Source organism: Drosophila elegans, unplaced genomic scaffold (assembly GCF_018152505.1).
Source record: "Drosophila elegans isolate 14027-0461.03 unplaced genomic scaffold, ASM1815250v1 contig_208, whole genome shotgun sequence".
NCBI lineage: Eukaryota > Metazoa > Arthropoda > Insecta > Diptera > Drosophilidae > Drosophila > Drosophila elegans.
Window position 1 is genome coordinate 2,786,742 of NW_024545578.1, and position 17,184 is coordinate 2,803,925.

Here is a 17,184-nt window from a genome sequence, read left to right on the forward strand (position 1 = left end):
AAGCTTTTCGGGGGTGTGTGAGCAGAATGCGAGTTCATGAAATTAATATTGGGTATAGGTGGTGCATTTGTTAATAAAGAGGGAAATTTAAAACGTCTGCTGTTGAAATTAAAATTTATATTTTAATTTTTGCTTTAAATAAGTGGCGACTTCAGATGGTAATATAAACCATATTACGCGTACACCATGTTATTTTAGTTTTAAATCCTTTCTAAATGTCTTTTATTAAATCGAGATAAATTATTTTAAGATATATTCCTTAAGATCGATATGACTTCCTGTTAAATATTTATTAAGTTATTTAAAACTTCGTATGTTTAAATTCATTTTTTGTTTTAAGTGAGGGGCTTATTTTAATACAAATATGCGTTGCTTTGACATATTACGCATACACAATGGTATTTTATTTGATTATTTTCAAATTCACTTATGAAGTCAAAGCAACTTCCGTTCAAATATAAGTCTGTTTTGCCACATCACATTTTTAAAAAATATTTACTAATTTTCTGTAACCATAGAAAGAAAAACCCTTGATTCACGTCTCACCAAAAGTATTTATACCTATAAACCCCAGCGATAACTGAGATAGAAAACTGCATCCACAGCAAGGGCTTTGGATAATACTCGCCTTTTATACGCATATTAAACCGTTTCCACTTGAATGGCGAACTGATTTCATTGCATTTTTATAACGCATATATGTTATATATATATATCGTATGTACAATTTGTGTGGCCTCCTCAAACAAAAAGCGTAGAGCTGCTCTTGCATCCAGCTCCATGCTCGACATATAAATCTGCTGTATAATTGAATTTCACACGTTGCGAAGGAAAAAAAAAATAATACCAAAATGGTGCACAAAAAAAAAACAAAAAGGAAAAAAACATATCCAGCGGCAGCGAAAGTTTAAATAAAATTTATTTCAACAAAAATACACACACTCACGTTTTGGGGAAAATGTGTGTGTGTGCAGGGATGATGGCTGTTGCCTGAAAATGTGAGAATTATATATTGAAGGGTGGCGAAGAAGGTGGAGAAGAAGCTCCTCCAGGTGGCCACTTTTAACCATGAAGGTGTTTGCCTGGCCAAACTGGAAGCAGCTTAAGCATGCCACAACGAGCAGAAAGTATGATGATGGGGGCGGAGTTCTTCGCTGGGATGGTGGGGACTACAAGGACTACATATTATACACCCTTCGACAGTCGGCAATTGCATGTGTAGAAAGTGCACTTGTGAGACATTTACACCTGTGGAAATGTCGGTGGGTTGGATTGGGCTGGAAAGGGGGCCAGAAGAATGAAGAAGGCACAGAATCAGGAACAGCATGCGTCAGGAAGAGCATTCTCAGATGGTGGATGAGCCGCTGCTGAATGAGCATTTCAGGCACAACACATTAGCAGCACAACAAAACAGACACTTATTTTTGAGTTCTGGTAAAAGATACATAACTGATGTCCAATCTAAGTGATAGGTTTCTTTTTTAATTCAGAAAAGCAGCTCTGTTAAAAGATACCAAACTGATGACCAATCTTAGTGATAGGAAAAAACTTGAAAACAGCAGAGTGAAACGAAAAAAAACAGGGGAGTGAGACAGCAATTTGAAGGCAGAAGAAATTTGTAGCCCGGGCACTTCTCTTAGCTTTTTCTTTTCTACATTGCTCCGAGTGTTTTTCCTAGCCCATTTTCTTTTCCTTTTGATTTCCCTCTGCTGTCAGGAGCTCTTCTTTCGATGGCAGCCCAAAAGTATGCAATGCAAGTTTAGATGCCTCTCTTGTTCTTCCCCACTCCTTTTTGCAAAATGCGATATGTGTGTGTGTGTGAGGGTGTGCGTGTGTGTGTGTGTGTGGGACGGAAGTGAATTTTCTGCACGTGGCTTAACTTTTGCTGCCTGCTCTGGCGTGTCATGCAGTCAGCAATCTTTATCCAACCCAAAACCCAACTTCAGTTTGAGTGCCGCCCCCTTTCATTCTTTTCTTGCGGATTTTCTCGCTCAAGGATTGCATTTAACGCAGGAACAGGAACGGGAATAGAAACAGGAAGGAAGGAAATGCCATGTCGACGCTAAAACTGGGTTAGCTTACATAACGACAACATTAACGACAACGTTTTCCTTCCGGTTTAGGAAGTGGGATGGGGGGTGCTTACTATATGCGGCTGGGTGGCAATTTCGCAGGATGGCGTTGGCGTCACGCTTCGTCGGTTATTGGACATAATTACTGAATATAACAATTCTGCGGTGGCCCCCAAAAAAGCGGGGTACTGGGTGATGGGGGAAACTCACAAGTAGCACTCAAAAAAATGTGGACTAGCAAACTTCTCCGGGATTTTTAGTTTGCTTATATTTTTAATAAATTTCTAAATTTTTGAAGGATGCCATAGAAATCACTATGTCTTGAAATCACATTTACATTAACATTTGAAATTATTTGTTAGAAGTTTATTTTAGTTGTGTAACGAAATTAAGTCGAAAAAATGTTGTTCTAATATTTTTAAATGATAAAATGCTATATTTCGAATTTTTCATAGAGACTTCCTTAAAATAATATCTGTTTCACAAAACAATTAACCGAAAGTGACTTAGAAATCACTTTTGTGTTGAAATTTATCTATAGATAATTTTCGAATCTTACTCTTGGCTTGAGTTTTATTAGGATAGTTTTGTGGGACATTACCGAATCTTACATTTTTAAAGTCAAGTCCTAATTTTGTTTAGTGAACACCTTTTGGCCATAGCCACTTGTGCGTAACGGCAGCGCCAGATAAGTGCAACAGAAGCCACAGTGGCGGATGCAGTTCTTGGCTCGTGGAATCGTAGAATCGGTGGAAGCCAAGCCACATATCAATTCCGTGTGAGCGGACAAACTGTGCTTGCTGCAGTCCTTGTTCCGGAATGTCCTGTTCGTCCTTTCCGTCCTAGTCAGTGGATAGCGGACAGTGGCCAGTGGCCAGTGGACAGACGAGGCGTATCCTTTATCGTTTACACTTGGCCAAAGGCGAGTCACCCGCACACAGTTCACTAGTCGCCCTGCACTGGTTTTTTGTCCGCCTGCCAAATCCTTAAAGTTGCTTGTGCTTTAGCCTAAGGATTTGTCGAAGCAAAAGTTTCGTTCTTTGTGTCAGTTCGGTGAAACAATGTTAATTGCTTTGCAGTTTACTTTTCGGATGCCGGTTGACTGACTCAACTGTTGAAGTTTTCAGTACAGGTGAAATCCGTTGAGCTCATAGACTACAGCTTCAAAGTGCTTGGCTTATTTCTGTGATTGCCTTTTGCTCACTTTTAGTCTTAGAAATACCAGGGTTTTTTAATATCTTAAGATTTTGGAAACATTATAGTAATATGGGATTAATTTAAAAGATATTTAAATATCTGATTCTGGCTTTCTTTTTTCCTCATGAATTTTTTCCCTAATTGATTATCTAATTTTTGAAAACAACAATTTTCTCGTCTATGAATAGAAAGTGCTTTTTAATAAACTTTCAATTTAAATAAAATAAAATAAATAAATTTAAATAAATAAATCTATGATAACCCTTCCCTTTTTTTTGTATTGTGTTTGATCATAAATTGAAATACTAATGCATCAATAAATCATTTTATAATGGACAATTCCGAAAGGAAACCTTTGCTTAATTATAAACCATTGTCACATTGAGTTTGAGGATGTTAATTACTCTGCAGTTTGCTTAACTGAAGCCATTCGACCTTCACTTTGCAGGTAAAATTCATTAAGCTCTGATCTACAGCTGCAAAACTCTTTGGCCCAAAAATCTTTTGATATTTCATCTGGGCTAAACAAAGCGTTTTATGCATGCACACTCCGAGCCAATTACGCAAAGTGCTCTAAGTATCACAAACAGTCCTAACTGGACACGATTAGTTTAGCACACACATAGCACGGAGATATTGGGGGATTTTCGGGGGATAAAGGGTTATAAATAGAGTAAAGCCATCGTCAGAAGTGAGCGAAATTGGGAGTAAGCAAACAGAACGAAAATTAAATCAGTGCAGCAAAGGCTCGAAAATAAGCCCTGGCTATAAAAGGAGTTTGAGGAAACGAAATAGCCACTGCAGGACACACAGTAACTAACTTTAGCCCATAAAATCCTCACTTACCATCCATCTCCATCTCAATTGACCCTTAAACACTCTTGCACGGTAGTTGTTTAACAGAGATTTAAAATGATTGCTTTTTATACTAAGTATTATTATTTATAGGCATATATACACTTAAACATTCTTTCTTAGATCTTTTAATTTGTGATATGAAATAAAGTCGATTAAAAAATTACTTGGACTTTAAAAACAATTATTACTAAAAATATATTGTATATTTAGTACAAAATTCGAGGAAATGAAAAAAGCACTGCCACACTACACTTTAAACCCTTAAATCTCCACATACCATCCATTAATATTAGATAAACAAAATTAAAACTGAAATTAAAAAAAAAATTTTTTTTTTTTATTATTTAGAATTGATTTAAAGATCAAACACAAATATCGAAGATGCCAAAAAAATCAAAAAATATAAGTGAAAACACTTTTATAGCTGGGTAAAAGTATCAAGTATCAAGTTTAAGAAAAATAAACAGTCAGGGCAGGCAAAACGATAACTAACTTTAACCCATGAAATCCGCATGTAACCCACGTCTCCATCTCCATTAACCCTTATACACTCGCACACGGTAGTTGTCAGGCTGACAAAGTGACTGGCTGACTGACAGCTGAACTTTTACGCACACAGACAGACAATGTCAAGGGTTAACTGCGATGGATGGTGTGCTTTTGGGTGGGGTGGGGTGGCCTTTGTTTAATAATAATAAAATGTCACTGGGCAAAAATAAAACGGCCGAGAAGCGGAGAAGCCGAACGGCTGAAGGATTACATTACCAAGTGGTTCCCACACACACTCACACACACATAAACACTCAGATCTGAAAAGCGACGGAGCAATTGTCATGAGTCCTTTCGACCATCGTCACTGGCAAATCACCTGGGCAACCCCATAGCAAACAGGATACTTGCCTTTGGCTTTCGGTATTTGAGAGTGAGTGTGAGTGTGGATGTGAGTGTAGGTCCTGGCATGCAAGGATGCGCCCTTGCCACTGCAGGCACTTTTATACCATTGGTTGTTATTGCTGGCCATGTTGCTGCTGCTATTTCTGCTGTTGCTTGCGTGTTTGTAAGCCATGTTATTACAATAATGTGCAATCTGAGTCTGTGATGGTACACTGAGCAAAATAACCTACAAAGAAATCTTATCTCTAGAAGACCATTTAAAGTTTTTTAGGTAATTTACAACATTAAAAACTATTTCCATGACTTGTCTTTCTTTAGGAATTTACTATAGTCAACGTGAAACACGAGTTATTAATCGTGTTTCAAAAATAATATGTGATATGTCTTCTGTGGCGTTTATTTTTTTTTCGATCACTGCTGAAGATTTAGCTATACTGTTTAAATTATATGAAATAATCCTTTTCTGTGAAAAACAGAACATGACTAATCTTACAAATGTTAAGATTTTGGATGTATTTTTTAGAACACTTTCTAATCCCTTGAGATTTCTGTGGCACTTCATTTTTTTCGAGCCCTTAATATAAATAAGCAACAGTTAAATTCCTAACCCAATGCCATATTTTCTCTTTGTGTTCTTGGGAATGCGGTCTCTGTGGTGGCGTGGGTGCGATGTGAGTGTGCGGCAGGCCAAAGTTAAATCATGTTTTTATTGTCACATTTGCCATAAAGGCAGCCAGGGGACCAGGCAGACCGTAAAAGGATTTATACTGACACAGGAGCAGGAGCAGGGGCAGGAGGTGTTATAAGATGCTGCCTGAGTTGGAGGAACACGTAAAGTGGATGCAGGAGGTGGGCAGGAGGGCAGGTGGGTAAGCCAGACAAATCATAATCAGAGCACAAGGCAACAAGCTCAACAAAGCCGGCATCACCTTAACAACGAGGATGGAGGATAGGTTCCAAGTTTGGAGGATGGAGGATGGAGGCTGGAGAATGGGGGCTTGGTGATGCTACTGATAAGGCAGCTTTTTTATTCCTTTGGCACACGTTTATGGCCTTGTTTATATGCTGCATACTTTATGGCGCAAAATGGGAGGTGGGTAAGCGTGTGTGTAAAACGCGGAAAAATACTGAGAAAAAAATCAGAAAAAGCGAAGCGAATGCGTTAACTCTAATGAAAATGCAATGAACTGGAAAATATACTGACTCAATGATAAAACTAACTGACGCTGAAAGCGAGCAGCAACCAATTCCACGGAGAAAATTAAACCTTTAATGCATTTACAAACAGACACAAAGGGGTAGCAAACTAAAAGGAGTAAAAACGTTTTAGAATCAGCCAATAATTCTTCAAGAATGAAATATGATTTCTAGGTAAAAAAGAGTTGATATTTCTGAGTTTGTTTGTGTTTTAAATTGTCAATAAATCATTTTTTTTAATATTTTAAATATTATTTTTAAATAAGTCTGTATTAGAAGCGTAAGGATATCAATAAATGAAATTTACTTTAAATATTTTCAGTGTTTAAGGCAAGGGAAAAATAGATATATTAATACTTTACCTGTTTGTTTTTTTAATTATATACATTTCTTTCTCTGAGGAATTTAATTAAAGAAGAAGACTAGCATAGATTTAACTATATTTTCAAAATACAATTCACCTTCAAACCCACACAGATCATGATTTCTGCCATCATTTTTCACTCAGTGAAATGGCAATGAACTGCAAACTTCCTTCTTAATAAGCACACCGACTCCCCGCAAAAGCCGCACTCGAGGCGAAATAATCAAACAGAAATCTCAAAGCGGACACCACAAACATGCACTGCCGAAAATTGCAAGCCCAGGATTTTGCAGCAATACCAATACCCCCTCGAGAAATTCCCACTAATTTACTTGCTGCGGTTTTTCCTTCACTAATTGTGACAACTAATTGAAATCAAATTAGTGAAGCCACTAAACAGCTTAACGCTCGCTGAGCACGCACCAGATTTTCCGAGTGGGGGTTGGGGATAGAGGGTTAAAGGGGTGCCAATGGGTTAACCATAAACCCTACACAATGCTAATTGTTTTCATTCAATTTACTGTCTGCACGCCGCTTTAAAATATCGCTCTTGGCTTCAGTTTTGGCTAACCATAAATTTTCGTCATGGACATCAAAGCGTATGCGTAATATGTGCGTATACGTAATATTGGTGTGCATGCTGGTGGCATGTCCTATGTGGCGGGTGTGTGTGGGTGTGCTGGCATGCATGAATAGACAAACATGCCAGTGTCGAAACTTGCCTTTGTCAATAATACGCATTAATTAAGTGCAGACATGGATGCGAGAGGAATCAAACCAAGGATATCCGAGGCACATCAATGGATGCCCAAAACTCGCGTGTGCACCACACGACACACGTCCATTGCAAACTTTAATTGAAAACACCATATACATATCGAATAATGTGAAAATGCAAATGTCATTATCAAAATTCAGGCCGGCGGAAGTGTCACATGCGCTGAAAAGAAGTTTCAAGATTCAATTTCCGTTTCCGCACACACACACACACACATGACGCGGTTCACACAGCAGGTGGTCTTTTCGGGCTTTAGGGCGTGGCCAATAGGGGGGCGTGGCATCCCAGTTATTTGTGCCCCCATTCAGGTCCTTTTTTAGCAGCTCCGTAAATAGTTGCGCAACTGACACGACGCCATATCTATGGGGCCATTGCAATGAGTGTCCCCCGCCGAATCCCCATTTATCCGGAGAGCAACTCCATCACGCACTTGCTCCGTAGTGGGTTCCGGCATATTATCACTGACAAAAATTAACCCTTAATTATTTGTAAGATAGTAGTCCATTTCACATGTTTAAAATGGTCAAGCACCGAAAATATTGGTTATTTGAGACTTTACTTTTTAAATTCTGAAGTAACAATTATTTTTGTACCCTGAAAAAATGTTAAAACTTACTATACAACATTTATAGCCCCAAGTGGAATTTGCAACATTTTCAGATAAGTCAAATTATTTTTGGTACTATACCAACATATATTTACTTTATCTTTATTTAATTTTTAAAGTTCAGTAGAGATCAATAAGTTTCAATCCAGAATAAACTGACTTTAAGTAAGATAGCATTTAGTTGAGTAGAAAAACTTGAAACAGAAAGCCTTTTTAGCATTTTTTTAGATAAGCAACATATTTTTGTGTTTATAGCATGTCTTAGTTTTGAGTCAGCAACTTTTTTGGTAAAGTCGTCTTTAACTTGTTTTTTAATCTCCCTTTTCTTACCTTCAAATTTTGATCTAAAATAATTGGTTATCAGTTTGTATTTCGCTCAGTGTAGTTCAGTTTGGTAGGCTCGATGAGGCATCGGACTGGGGGTTCCGGAGTCCGCTGTCCGGAGTCCTGAGTCCGGAACCCGGACACGCACTCAGCGTGTGTGCACATTGAAGTGGACCATCGTTTGTCACACGTGGTGGGTGTGTGTGAGTGTTAGTGGGTGTGTGTGACAGTGGGTGGGACAGTGGTGGGCATGAAAGTGGATGCACAGTGGTGCCATGTGAAGAGGTGTTGGTTATGCAGAAAGGGAATCTGCAAGTGGCTGGGCATTTTAAAGCACTCTCTGTCTAAGCAAATACAAATACTACGATAGCGGTGACTGAGTCAAAGGGCCAAAAGAAGCCGAGAGTTCCTTGTTGATTCAAATTAGACTGATCCATCTGCCCCATCTGCTTGACCCACTGTGAATGTGAGTGTGAATGTGGATGTGGCTGTCTAATGGTAGTGGTAGTGGCTGTGGCTATATTCCTTGTTGACTGTTGGTGGCGGGGCTAATGGAGTTTGCAAGAAGTGGGCAAAAATGTGGATCAAGCAGCCGCATTCGCATACAGGAGCCACCCCACCCCCTTTTTCTACGCAGCTCCTTCTCTGCGAAAGGAGAAATGCGAGCAACTTTGCAAATTGTTGCTGCCACCCGTGTCCCAGCCTGCATTCCGCTGCCCCACTTCCTTGGAGCCACCGCAACTGCATGAGGTTGCCATCTAGGTGCACAAACAAAAATATATTTACCAAATCTTTAAAATCACTAAAAATGGGAAATAAAAATAAAATTAAAAATAAAACTAAAATACATTTGCTTTTCAAATAAATCCTTTATTTATTAAAACAAGTATTTTATTAAACTTAAAAAATTCGACTGAAAACTAAAAAAGATTTTTATAAAATATATGATTAAGAAGTTTCTCATGAAGAATGGCGATTATATTATATTTAATTTATTTAGCAAACATAAATCAAAATCAAATACTCAAAAAATTTATTTTTTTTTTAAAGTGTTATTTTTCCTAAAACCTTTCCTTAAAAAGCAACGTTTAAAAAATAAATAATTGAAACCTTTTTAATAACTGCGAGCTGCTTTTTGAAGAAAGTAGGAAATTTGTCTTTAAAGCATTAATTAATTAAATTATGTTTACCATTTATTGTTGATATATAAATATTATAAAATAAAAATAGAACAAATTTTAACGGAACATTAAAACAGTTTTCCTGACTGAGGTAAATTTGGGATAAACTTAAACGAACTTTTTCTTAAAGTGTTGCTCTGGGAGCGGGGTTACCACATGGACACCAGTGGGTCGACTGGCCCCAGGACTTGGCTCTTTCATCAGGCCAGAGCCACAGCCATAGCCATTGCCATAGCCAAGAAACCAAAACCGGCGTGAGAAGTGAAGCAGCGGTGGCTGCTTTGTTTATGTGGCTCCATTTGGGCGTATGCCTGACCTGACCCACTCAACCGCCCATCTGAGCCATTCGCATCCTCATCCACGTCCACCTCGACATCCACCACCATCCTGTGGCTGTGGTTGCTGCTATTGTTGGACTGGGGCCCCAAGCTCTACGTGTGAGTGGTTTTAGTGTTTTTCTGGATTTTCACACCCCTTACTAATAGGGTAAAAGAGTATATTAAATTTATGAGAATATAAGAAAGAGGTATAAGCTTAGAATTATCTTGTAATTCAATCCCAAATGTCAGGTTTTTGTGTAATAAAAACTAATAAAAGTTTAGGTTGTGATTAAAGCCGCAGAATTCTTAAAAATTAATTTTTTTCTAAAAAATACTGGGTATCTCATAGTCGCTAGACTTGACAAAAAACACTTCATCTTGTTCTGGATTTTTAAGTTGTTTTCGTTGTCGTAGGTTGTTTGTGTTGCCTTTTTTGTTGTTCTCTGTGTGTTTGCGAGGTTGTGCCCTTTTCCTGTGTGTTGCATCCTCGTCTTTAGTTGCAATTTGAGGCATGACACAGACACAGAAAACAGACACGATTGCACTTGGCCAAAACACACACACACACACCAAAAACACATAGTGAAACGCTGACACCAATTAGGGTTGCAGGTTGTTGTTGCTGCCGTTGTTGCCGCTAGTTGCTGTTGGTAGTTAGTTAGTTTGGTTGCACTTTGTGCGTTGCATGTTTACAGTGGCCACAAAACATAATTTCTGTTTAGACAACTTTAGCCCCAGCTCCAATTGCAGTGGCTTCTGGCCAAAAAGGAGTAAAGGAGGCTAAAAAGGTAGTAAAAAGCGGTAGAAAAAAAACAGGGTCATAATTATTGCGCCAACAAAGACCCAAAAGCAGCTGCAACATCAGCCAGCGGTAAACGATGTTGCCAGCAGGCAGGCACCAGCACCAGCTGAATTTCCGGTATAATTTTCACTTTGGCCAAGAAACTTTTTCGCTGCCGCATTGAATTTGCAACAAGCAACACTAGCACTAGCAAAGCAGCTAAATTCTGGCCAAAAGCAACGGCAACAAAGTTCATGAGTTGATTAGAAACTTTTTAAACCGCTGTTGCAGCTACATCCTTAACCTTCTGCAATCCTATATCCATCACCCTCAGCAGCTCCTACACTCGGATAAATTAATAAACAACTAAAATAACAAGCGCCAGATAAATATATTCATTTTATTTTCATTGAAAAAATTGTTATAAGCATATAATCTTTTAAAATATTTTATTAGAGCTTAAACAACTTTTTCCAAGGATGTAAAGATACTTTTATAAACCAAAACAGAATATGGTGCCTGGTAAAAAGGCATGGAAATCAATAGTTTTGAAATGAACACACAACATTTAAATAATAACTTTCTTACTAACCTTGTGTTTGGGAATTATTTAAATAACCTAAGTACATATATTTTTAGAATTATAATTTTTAGAATAATAATTGATTAGCATTTGGTTAAATTCCTTTTCCGTTTTTGGTTTTTATGGTTTCCTTAATTATGACTTGAATTGTAGCGTAATTTCTTCGAGTGAGCCGTTGCTAATGGCAGCAACGTGAGCTTGGCATATGCCATATATGAGACCTCAATCCGTGGCTAAGGCTCCCAACTCTGCACTGCTATACTATATATGATGCTATATGGTATGGTATGGGGTATGCAAGTTGGTTGCCGGGGTCGCCGGCTTATCGCTTGGCTGCTTTGTCGCCGGGTATAAACGGGCACATAAACTATGCGAGCATCAAGTTTTTGTAATTAATTTTTAATGTGTGCAAAATGTTTGTGTAAACGAGAGGGTATGTTGTTGTTTGCAGCCTCGCGATATCAAGCGGATGTCGTTAGAACGGTTTATCAAGCGCTCTAAGAGGCGGATAAACAGCGGCTCCGGTAAGGCGATATACAACTATACCATATAGAGTACTTAAGTTTGTGCTTGGCTGGGGTAAATAATTGGATTTCGGTTGGCACTGCTGGGTGGAGGTCTTCATTTCTTCAAGCGGAATTTCTTTGCCAAACTATCGCACTAATTGCATATGACAATGAGGCATAACATTCACATCCCAATCACCCACACGAAAACCACTTAAATCTCCATTTGGAAATCACCTGCCCCACAACACCCAACACCCACATTGGTGTGAGAATGAGAGGGAAGAAGGAACGGTGCAGACCGCATGACGAGAATTGGCATTGGCAACTTGCATCAATTTGCCAGAACCAAAAATTGATTTACCCTCAACTGCGAGTTTCTATGCACTTCGAGGAATTTCTGCCATCACAAAAATTATTATCATTACAAAAATACTATTTCAGTATTACTGTTAGAGAATGAATTAGAGTACTACTTTATTTTAAAACTAAAACAAAAATTATTTGTTTCACAAGGAAGGTTTTGTGCTTGGTACTCTTACTTTTTCTAGGCACAGAATTAAAATTTTTAAATTTGTTATTATTAGCTAATTGAGTCTTTGGCAACGTTGGCATTATTGATACGATTTTCTTCTTTTTTTTTCAATATAACTAATCCAAAAAATCTTATGAAAATATAATAACATTGCTTTAAAATAAGGTTTAACTTCAATCGAACAAAATAAAACTTAACGGCTGAAAATAGTTTCTCAAAGTCCTTAACAACTTTAATTAATTCAAATCTCAGATGATACATTTTTCCCCCAGTGTAGTCCGACCATCTTCCCCCTTACTCTTCGCCCATCTCGCATCCATCCATCAGATAAACGTTTTGCTATCTGCAATCTGGGACTCGCATTCTGTCCACTCCACTCGACTCGATTCGACTCAGACTCACTCACGCTATATCCACTGTTCTTGTGTGTTCTTGTGTGTGCTCTTGGGCAACAACATTTTTGCAGAGATTTGCGTTTCAATCACATCGAGGAGCTGCCGGCCAACGCGTTCAGTGGTCTCGCCCAGCTGACGACGCTCTTCCTGAATGACAACGAGCTGGCTTACCTGCAGGATGGGGCCTTGAATGGACTGACGGCGCTGAGGTTCCTCTATCTGAACAATAATCGGCTAAGCCGCTTACCAGCGGCCATCTTCCAGCGAATGCCACGCCTGGAGGCAATGTAAGTGAGCCAAGCAGTCGTCTTAATTAAGGATCTCCCCTTAGCATCAACAATCTGCAATCGCCTTTACTTTACCGCTTTCAGTTTCCTGGAGAACAATGACATTTGGCAGTTGCCTGCAGGCCTCTTTGACAACTTGCCGCGTCTGAATCGCCTGTAAGTCGATGATGATTTCCCTTTCCTTTACCCTTCTTTGGGCTGTAATGCACACAGAAAAAAAAAACATATGTTACATCGACAATTTAATTGTTAAATCTATCTATAAACAAATAGGGAAACTATTGTGATACCAAAGACTAATTGCTTGAGTGGAAAATTGAATATAACTCGAATATGCGACCCACTGATTACGGTCCTTAAAATGTTAATGATTTGCCGATTGTCTGTAAAAATAAATACACAATTATCTTTTAAAAAACAAAATAAAAATTTTAAATAGGTAATTAGAATAGTTACGATTTGAATTGATTATTATCAAAATTATCAAATTACTATTTTAATTTCAATGCCACAAAAAAATCTATGAATAAAACTATTTTATTTTATAATTTTTTACAATTTAAATTGTGCGCAAGTATGTTTGCTAAATGTTTTTTTTACCTATGCAAATAAAAAAAATATATAATACTTAAAAACTTCGTAAAACATAATAGTAAAGTAAACAATTTTTCAATGTTGATTTGACATAAGTTATTGTTCTGTGTGTGATGATTATGACTAACTTTTTGGAGTATACCCTGACCAGGATCCTGAACAACAACAAGCTGGGCCAACTGCCAGTGGACATCTTTAATCGGCTGAACAGTCTGAAGCGCCTAAGACTCGACGGCAATGCCATCGACTGCAATTGTGGAGTCTATTCGCTCTGGCGCCGCTGGCACCTGGATGTCCAGCGCCAACTGGTGGCCATCTCGCTCAGCTGTGCCGCTCCTCAGGTGCTTCAACGTCAGGGATTGTCCAGCCTGGGTGAACATCACTTCAAGTGCGGTAAGAATCCAGTAAAATATTTCAATGGCCCACTGAAATCTCGAAATTTTCTTTAATCACTTGCATATTTTGTCCAAAAGTATTTCCCTCAAAATTTCGATAGTATTCTAGAACTTTATTCTCCTTAAATTGTAACACATGAAGTATCTAAAAAATGTTATTCAAACATGGTATAATTACCATGCTCTCTAAAAAAATTAAATAATATTAATAATCAAAAATGTATTTTAAAATGTTCAAACTTTTAAAATCACATGGAACGGTTTTAAAAATTATAATTTCAATCAATTATTTAATTTATCTTAAGCTAATTAAAAATAGCGTGATTTGCGACACATTCTCAATTTATTAGATATTTTTAACACATCTCGTAAGTATCAAAGTTTTGTCATTTAATGAACTTAATTTATAATATGAAACATATTTTAAATAAAATAAAATGGCCTAATAGTGTTTTTATTAAGATTTAAGCACAAATCAAATTCTTGTTTGGTAATTTAAACTATTCATTTTCATTTACTTAAGCCACCTTCATATTGAAAAACATTTTTCTTTATTTGGCGGCCATATAAATTTGCTTAAAAGCCCCAGACGATTGAAAGCACGATTTCTGCTGTGCGCCACAGATGCATTTTAATACCGAATTGATGGGCACTTTGATGAATCCTCGTATTACTTGCAGCCAAGCCGCAGTTTCTGGTGGCCCCGCAAGACGGTCAATCCGCGGAGGGCGAACAGGCGGAGCTGAGCTGCGAGGTCACCGGCCTGCCACGCCCCCAGGTCACGTGGATGCGGAACACCCAGGAGGTGGTGGTGGGTGACGATAAAGAGAAAGAGAAAGAGCGAGTGCAGATCCTGCCCAGCGGCAGTCTGCTCATCCAAAGTGCCAGGGAGGAGGACATGGGCATTTACCAGTGCATCGCACGCAATGAGATGGGTGAACTTCGCTCCCAACCAGTTCGTTTCACAGTTAATGTCGATGGTGGTGGAGCACCACCGCCCAGTTTCCTTCAGGATGGCGGCAGCAATCAGGTGTGGGCGGATGCAGGATCACCGAGGACAACCAACACACCATCGCCACCGCAGTTCAGCCACCAGCCACATGACCAAATTGTGGCCCTCCACAACGCCGGACACGTGCTCCTCGATTGCGCCGCCTCTGGCTTCCCACAGCCGACAATACAATGGTTCGTCAACGGACGCCAACTCTCGCAGTCGACCCCCAATCTCCAGCTGCAGGCCAACGGCAGCCTCGTCCTGCTGCAGCCCACCCAACTCTCGGCCGGCACGTATCGCTGCGAGGCCCGCAACTCTTTGGGCAGCATTCAGGCCTCCGCCCGCATCGAGCTGAAGGGTGAGTAAATGCCAGAGATGCTGCTTTTCGAGTATTTTACACCAGCCTAGGTACAGGGTGAAAAATTCAGAAAAACAAGGTTAAGAACAAATATTTTTTAACTCCCATAATATTCAAATTTAGTATCGTATTTTACACCAGCCTGAGGAAGAGAAATAATTATCTTACCATTGAGTTAAAAATGTTATATTTCAAGTTTGAATTAAATATTTAATTATAATATAAAGTTAAACGCATATTAAATTAAATGATTTAATATCAAAACCTTTTATTTAATGTGAAAAATATTAGATTAAAAATAGTTTCTATTTGATTTAAGTGCATTTTATTAAAGTAAATAATATTCCTTTTTGCTTTTTTCAACGTATATCATTTAGGATTACCATCTGAACTAGCTTGTTGTTATGTATTTAAATATTATTTATCAGTACTTTTAAAATTTTGCATACGTATTAATTTTATTATTATGTTTGTTGTTTGCTTACAAAAGAAATTCACATTCCATTTTTGTGAAATGATTGCCTAAAAAAGTACCGGAGTAACAGCCATCACTGACAAATTCTGTGGCGGTCACAATATATCCCCTTTTCCTGGCACCACTCCCACATTCCCATCGACAGTCGCAACTGTCGCGTTCTACTCAATTTGCAGTCGATTTAATTTGTTTTCGTCTGGGAGTGGGAAATGGCAACGATTCCGAGTCTGCGGACTGGGGACTGCTGCAATGGAGACTGACTGACCAGGACCAGGATGCACTGGCCATGCCAACTCAATTTCATACTGATATTGGGCATTGGGACTTTGCAGAGGAGTTTGGCCCGCGGGAAAAAATCCCACTCCCCAAATAAATAGATTGCGACAACTTTGACAGCAGGTGGTGGCGGTGATTGGATGGAACTTCGTGTAGACAAATCAAATCGCAAAAGTTTCTGTTTTTGCACTCAGAAAATTAGAAAATTAATTAAGCACTCGTTTTTGTAAAAAAAAAATTTTAAAAACGTTGTTTTAAATAATTAAATACATTTATTATTGGTAAAGAAATATACAAAACATAAAGCTCTCACATTAATTTAAGGATAATGTAAGATAAAAATTCTTATTTTTAAGACAAATACTAAAAGTAGTATGATCTTTTACAGCATTCTTCGTTAAAAAAATATTATATTAGGTAATACAATTTTTTTGTTTCTTCATACTTAATGATTTTTTTTAGTGCACTGACTTTATGCAATAGTATATAAATTGCTCTGGTTTTGATTGGCGCACATTAAGCTCTCCTACGCTTCGTAGCCAGTTGCCAGTCGCCAGTTGCCAGTTACTCATTAAATAACCGAAGAAGTGCATCCCGGCAGGAGGTTAACCCCGAAACAGCTTGGCACTTGAGCTTTTTATGTTTTACCATCCGTTATTGCCGTATTTCGAGCGTTTGTACGTGACTGTACTTTATGGCGCAATAGAAACGGCCAACGGGGAGTGAAATGTATATATTTATGTATGTATATAAATATATATCCTCGGGAGAATGGAGATCGCAGACGGCATAAAGTGCAATGTGCATCCACCGCCTTGATGCAGCACAATGGCTCATTATAATTTGTGGTTGTGCCGGCACAAAATGAAGTGCGAAAATTTATGCATTATTTTGCTGAATTAAGTGCAAAAATTATAAACTATTACGTGCGGCGAGGGCACGCACAAATTGCGAGGCTGTGGCTTTTACCGATGGCGAATGGGGAATGGGGAATGGAGAATGGAGAATGGGAATTAGGGGATCTCGGGTACCACGGGGCGGATGAACTGTTTAAGCACTCGGGCATGACGCTTTGGTCAGCATAATTAACCCGGCAAACGCATAAACAGACACGGGCAAACACTCGAAGCAAACACAAACACAAGCACTCGTATATAAATAAGTATGGCGGGCACGCTGAAAAGTATGCAGAGTTAATTTTAAATTGTATATT

At 38.5% G+C, this 17,184-nt stretch overlaps 1 protein-coding gene across 1 annotated transcript in view; it reads left to right on the forward strand.

Annotated features, from left to right (window-relative positions):
- LOC108146140 (peroxidasin) overlaps positions 1-17,184 on the forward strand; it is a 41,091-nt gene that overhangs the window by 11,758 nt on the left and 12,149 nt on the right. Inside the window, exons 3-6 of the mRNA XM_017271994.2 lie at positions 12,664-12,879; positions 12,964-13,035; positions 13,625-13,866; positions 14,549-15,220. Coding sequence (XP_017127483.1) covers positions 12,664-12,879; positions 12,964-13,035; positions 13,625-13,866; positions 14,549-15,220 — 1,202 coding nt within the window. The remainder of the gene's footprint in view (positions 1-12,663; positions 12,880-12,963; positions 13,036-13,624; positions 13,867-14,548; positions 15,221-17,184) is intronic.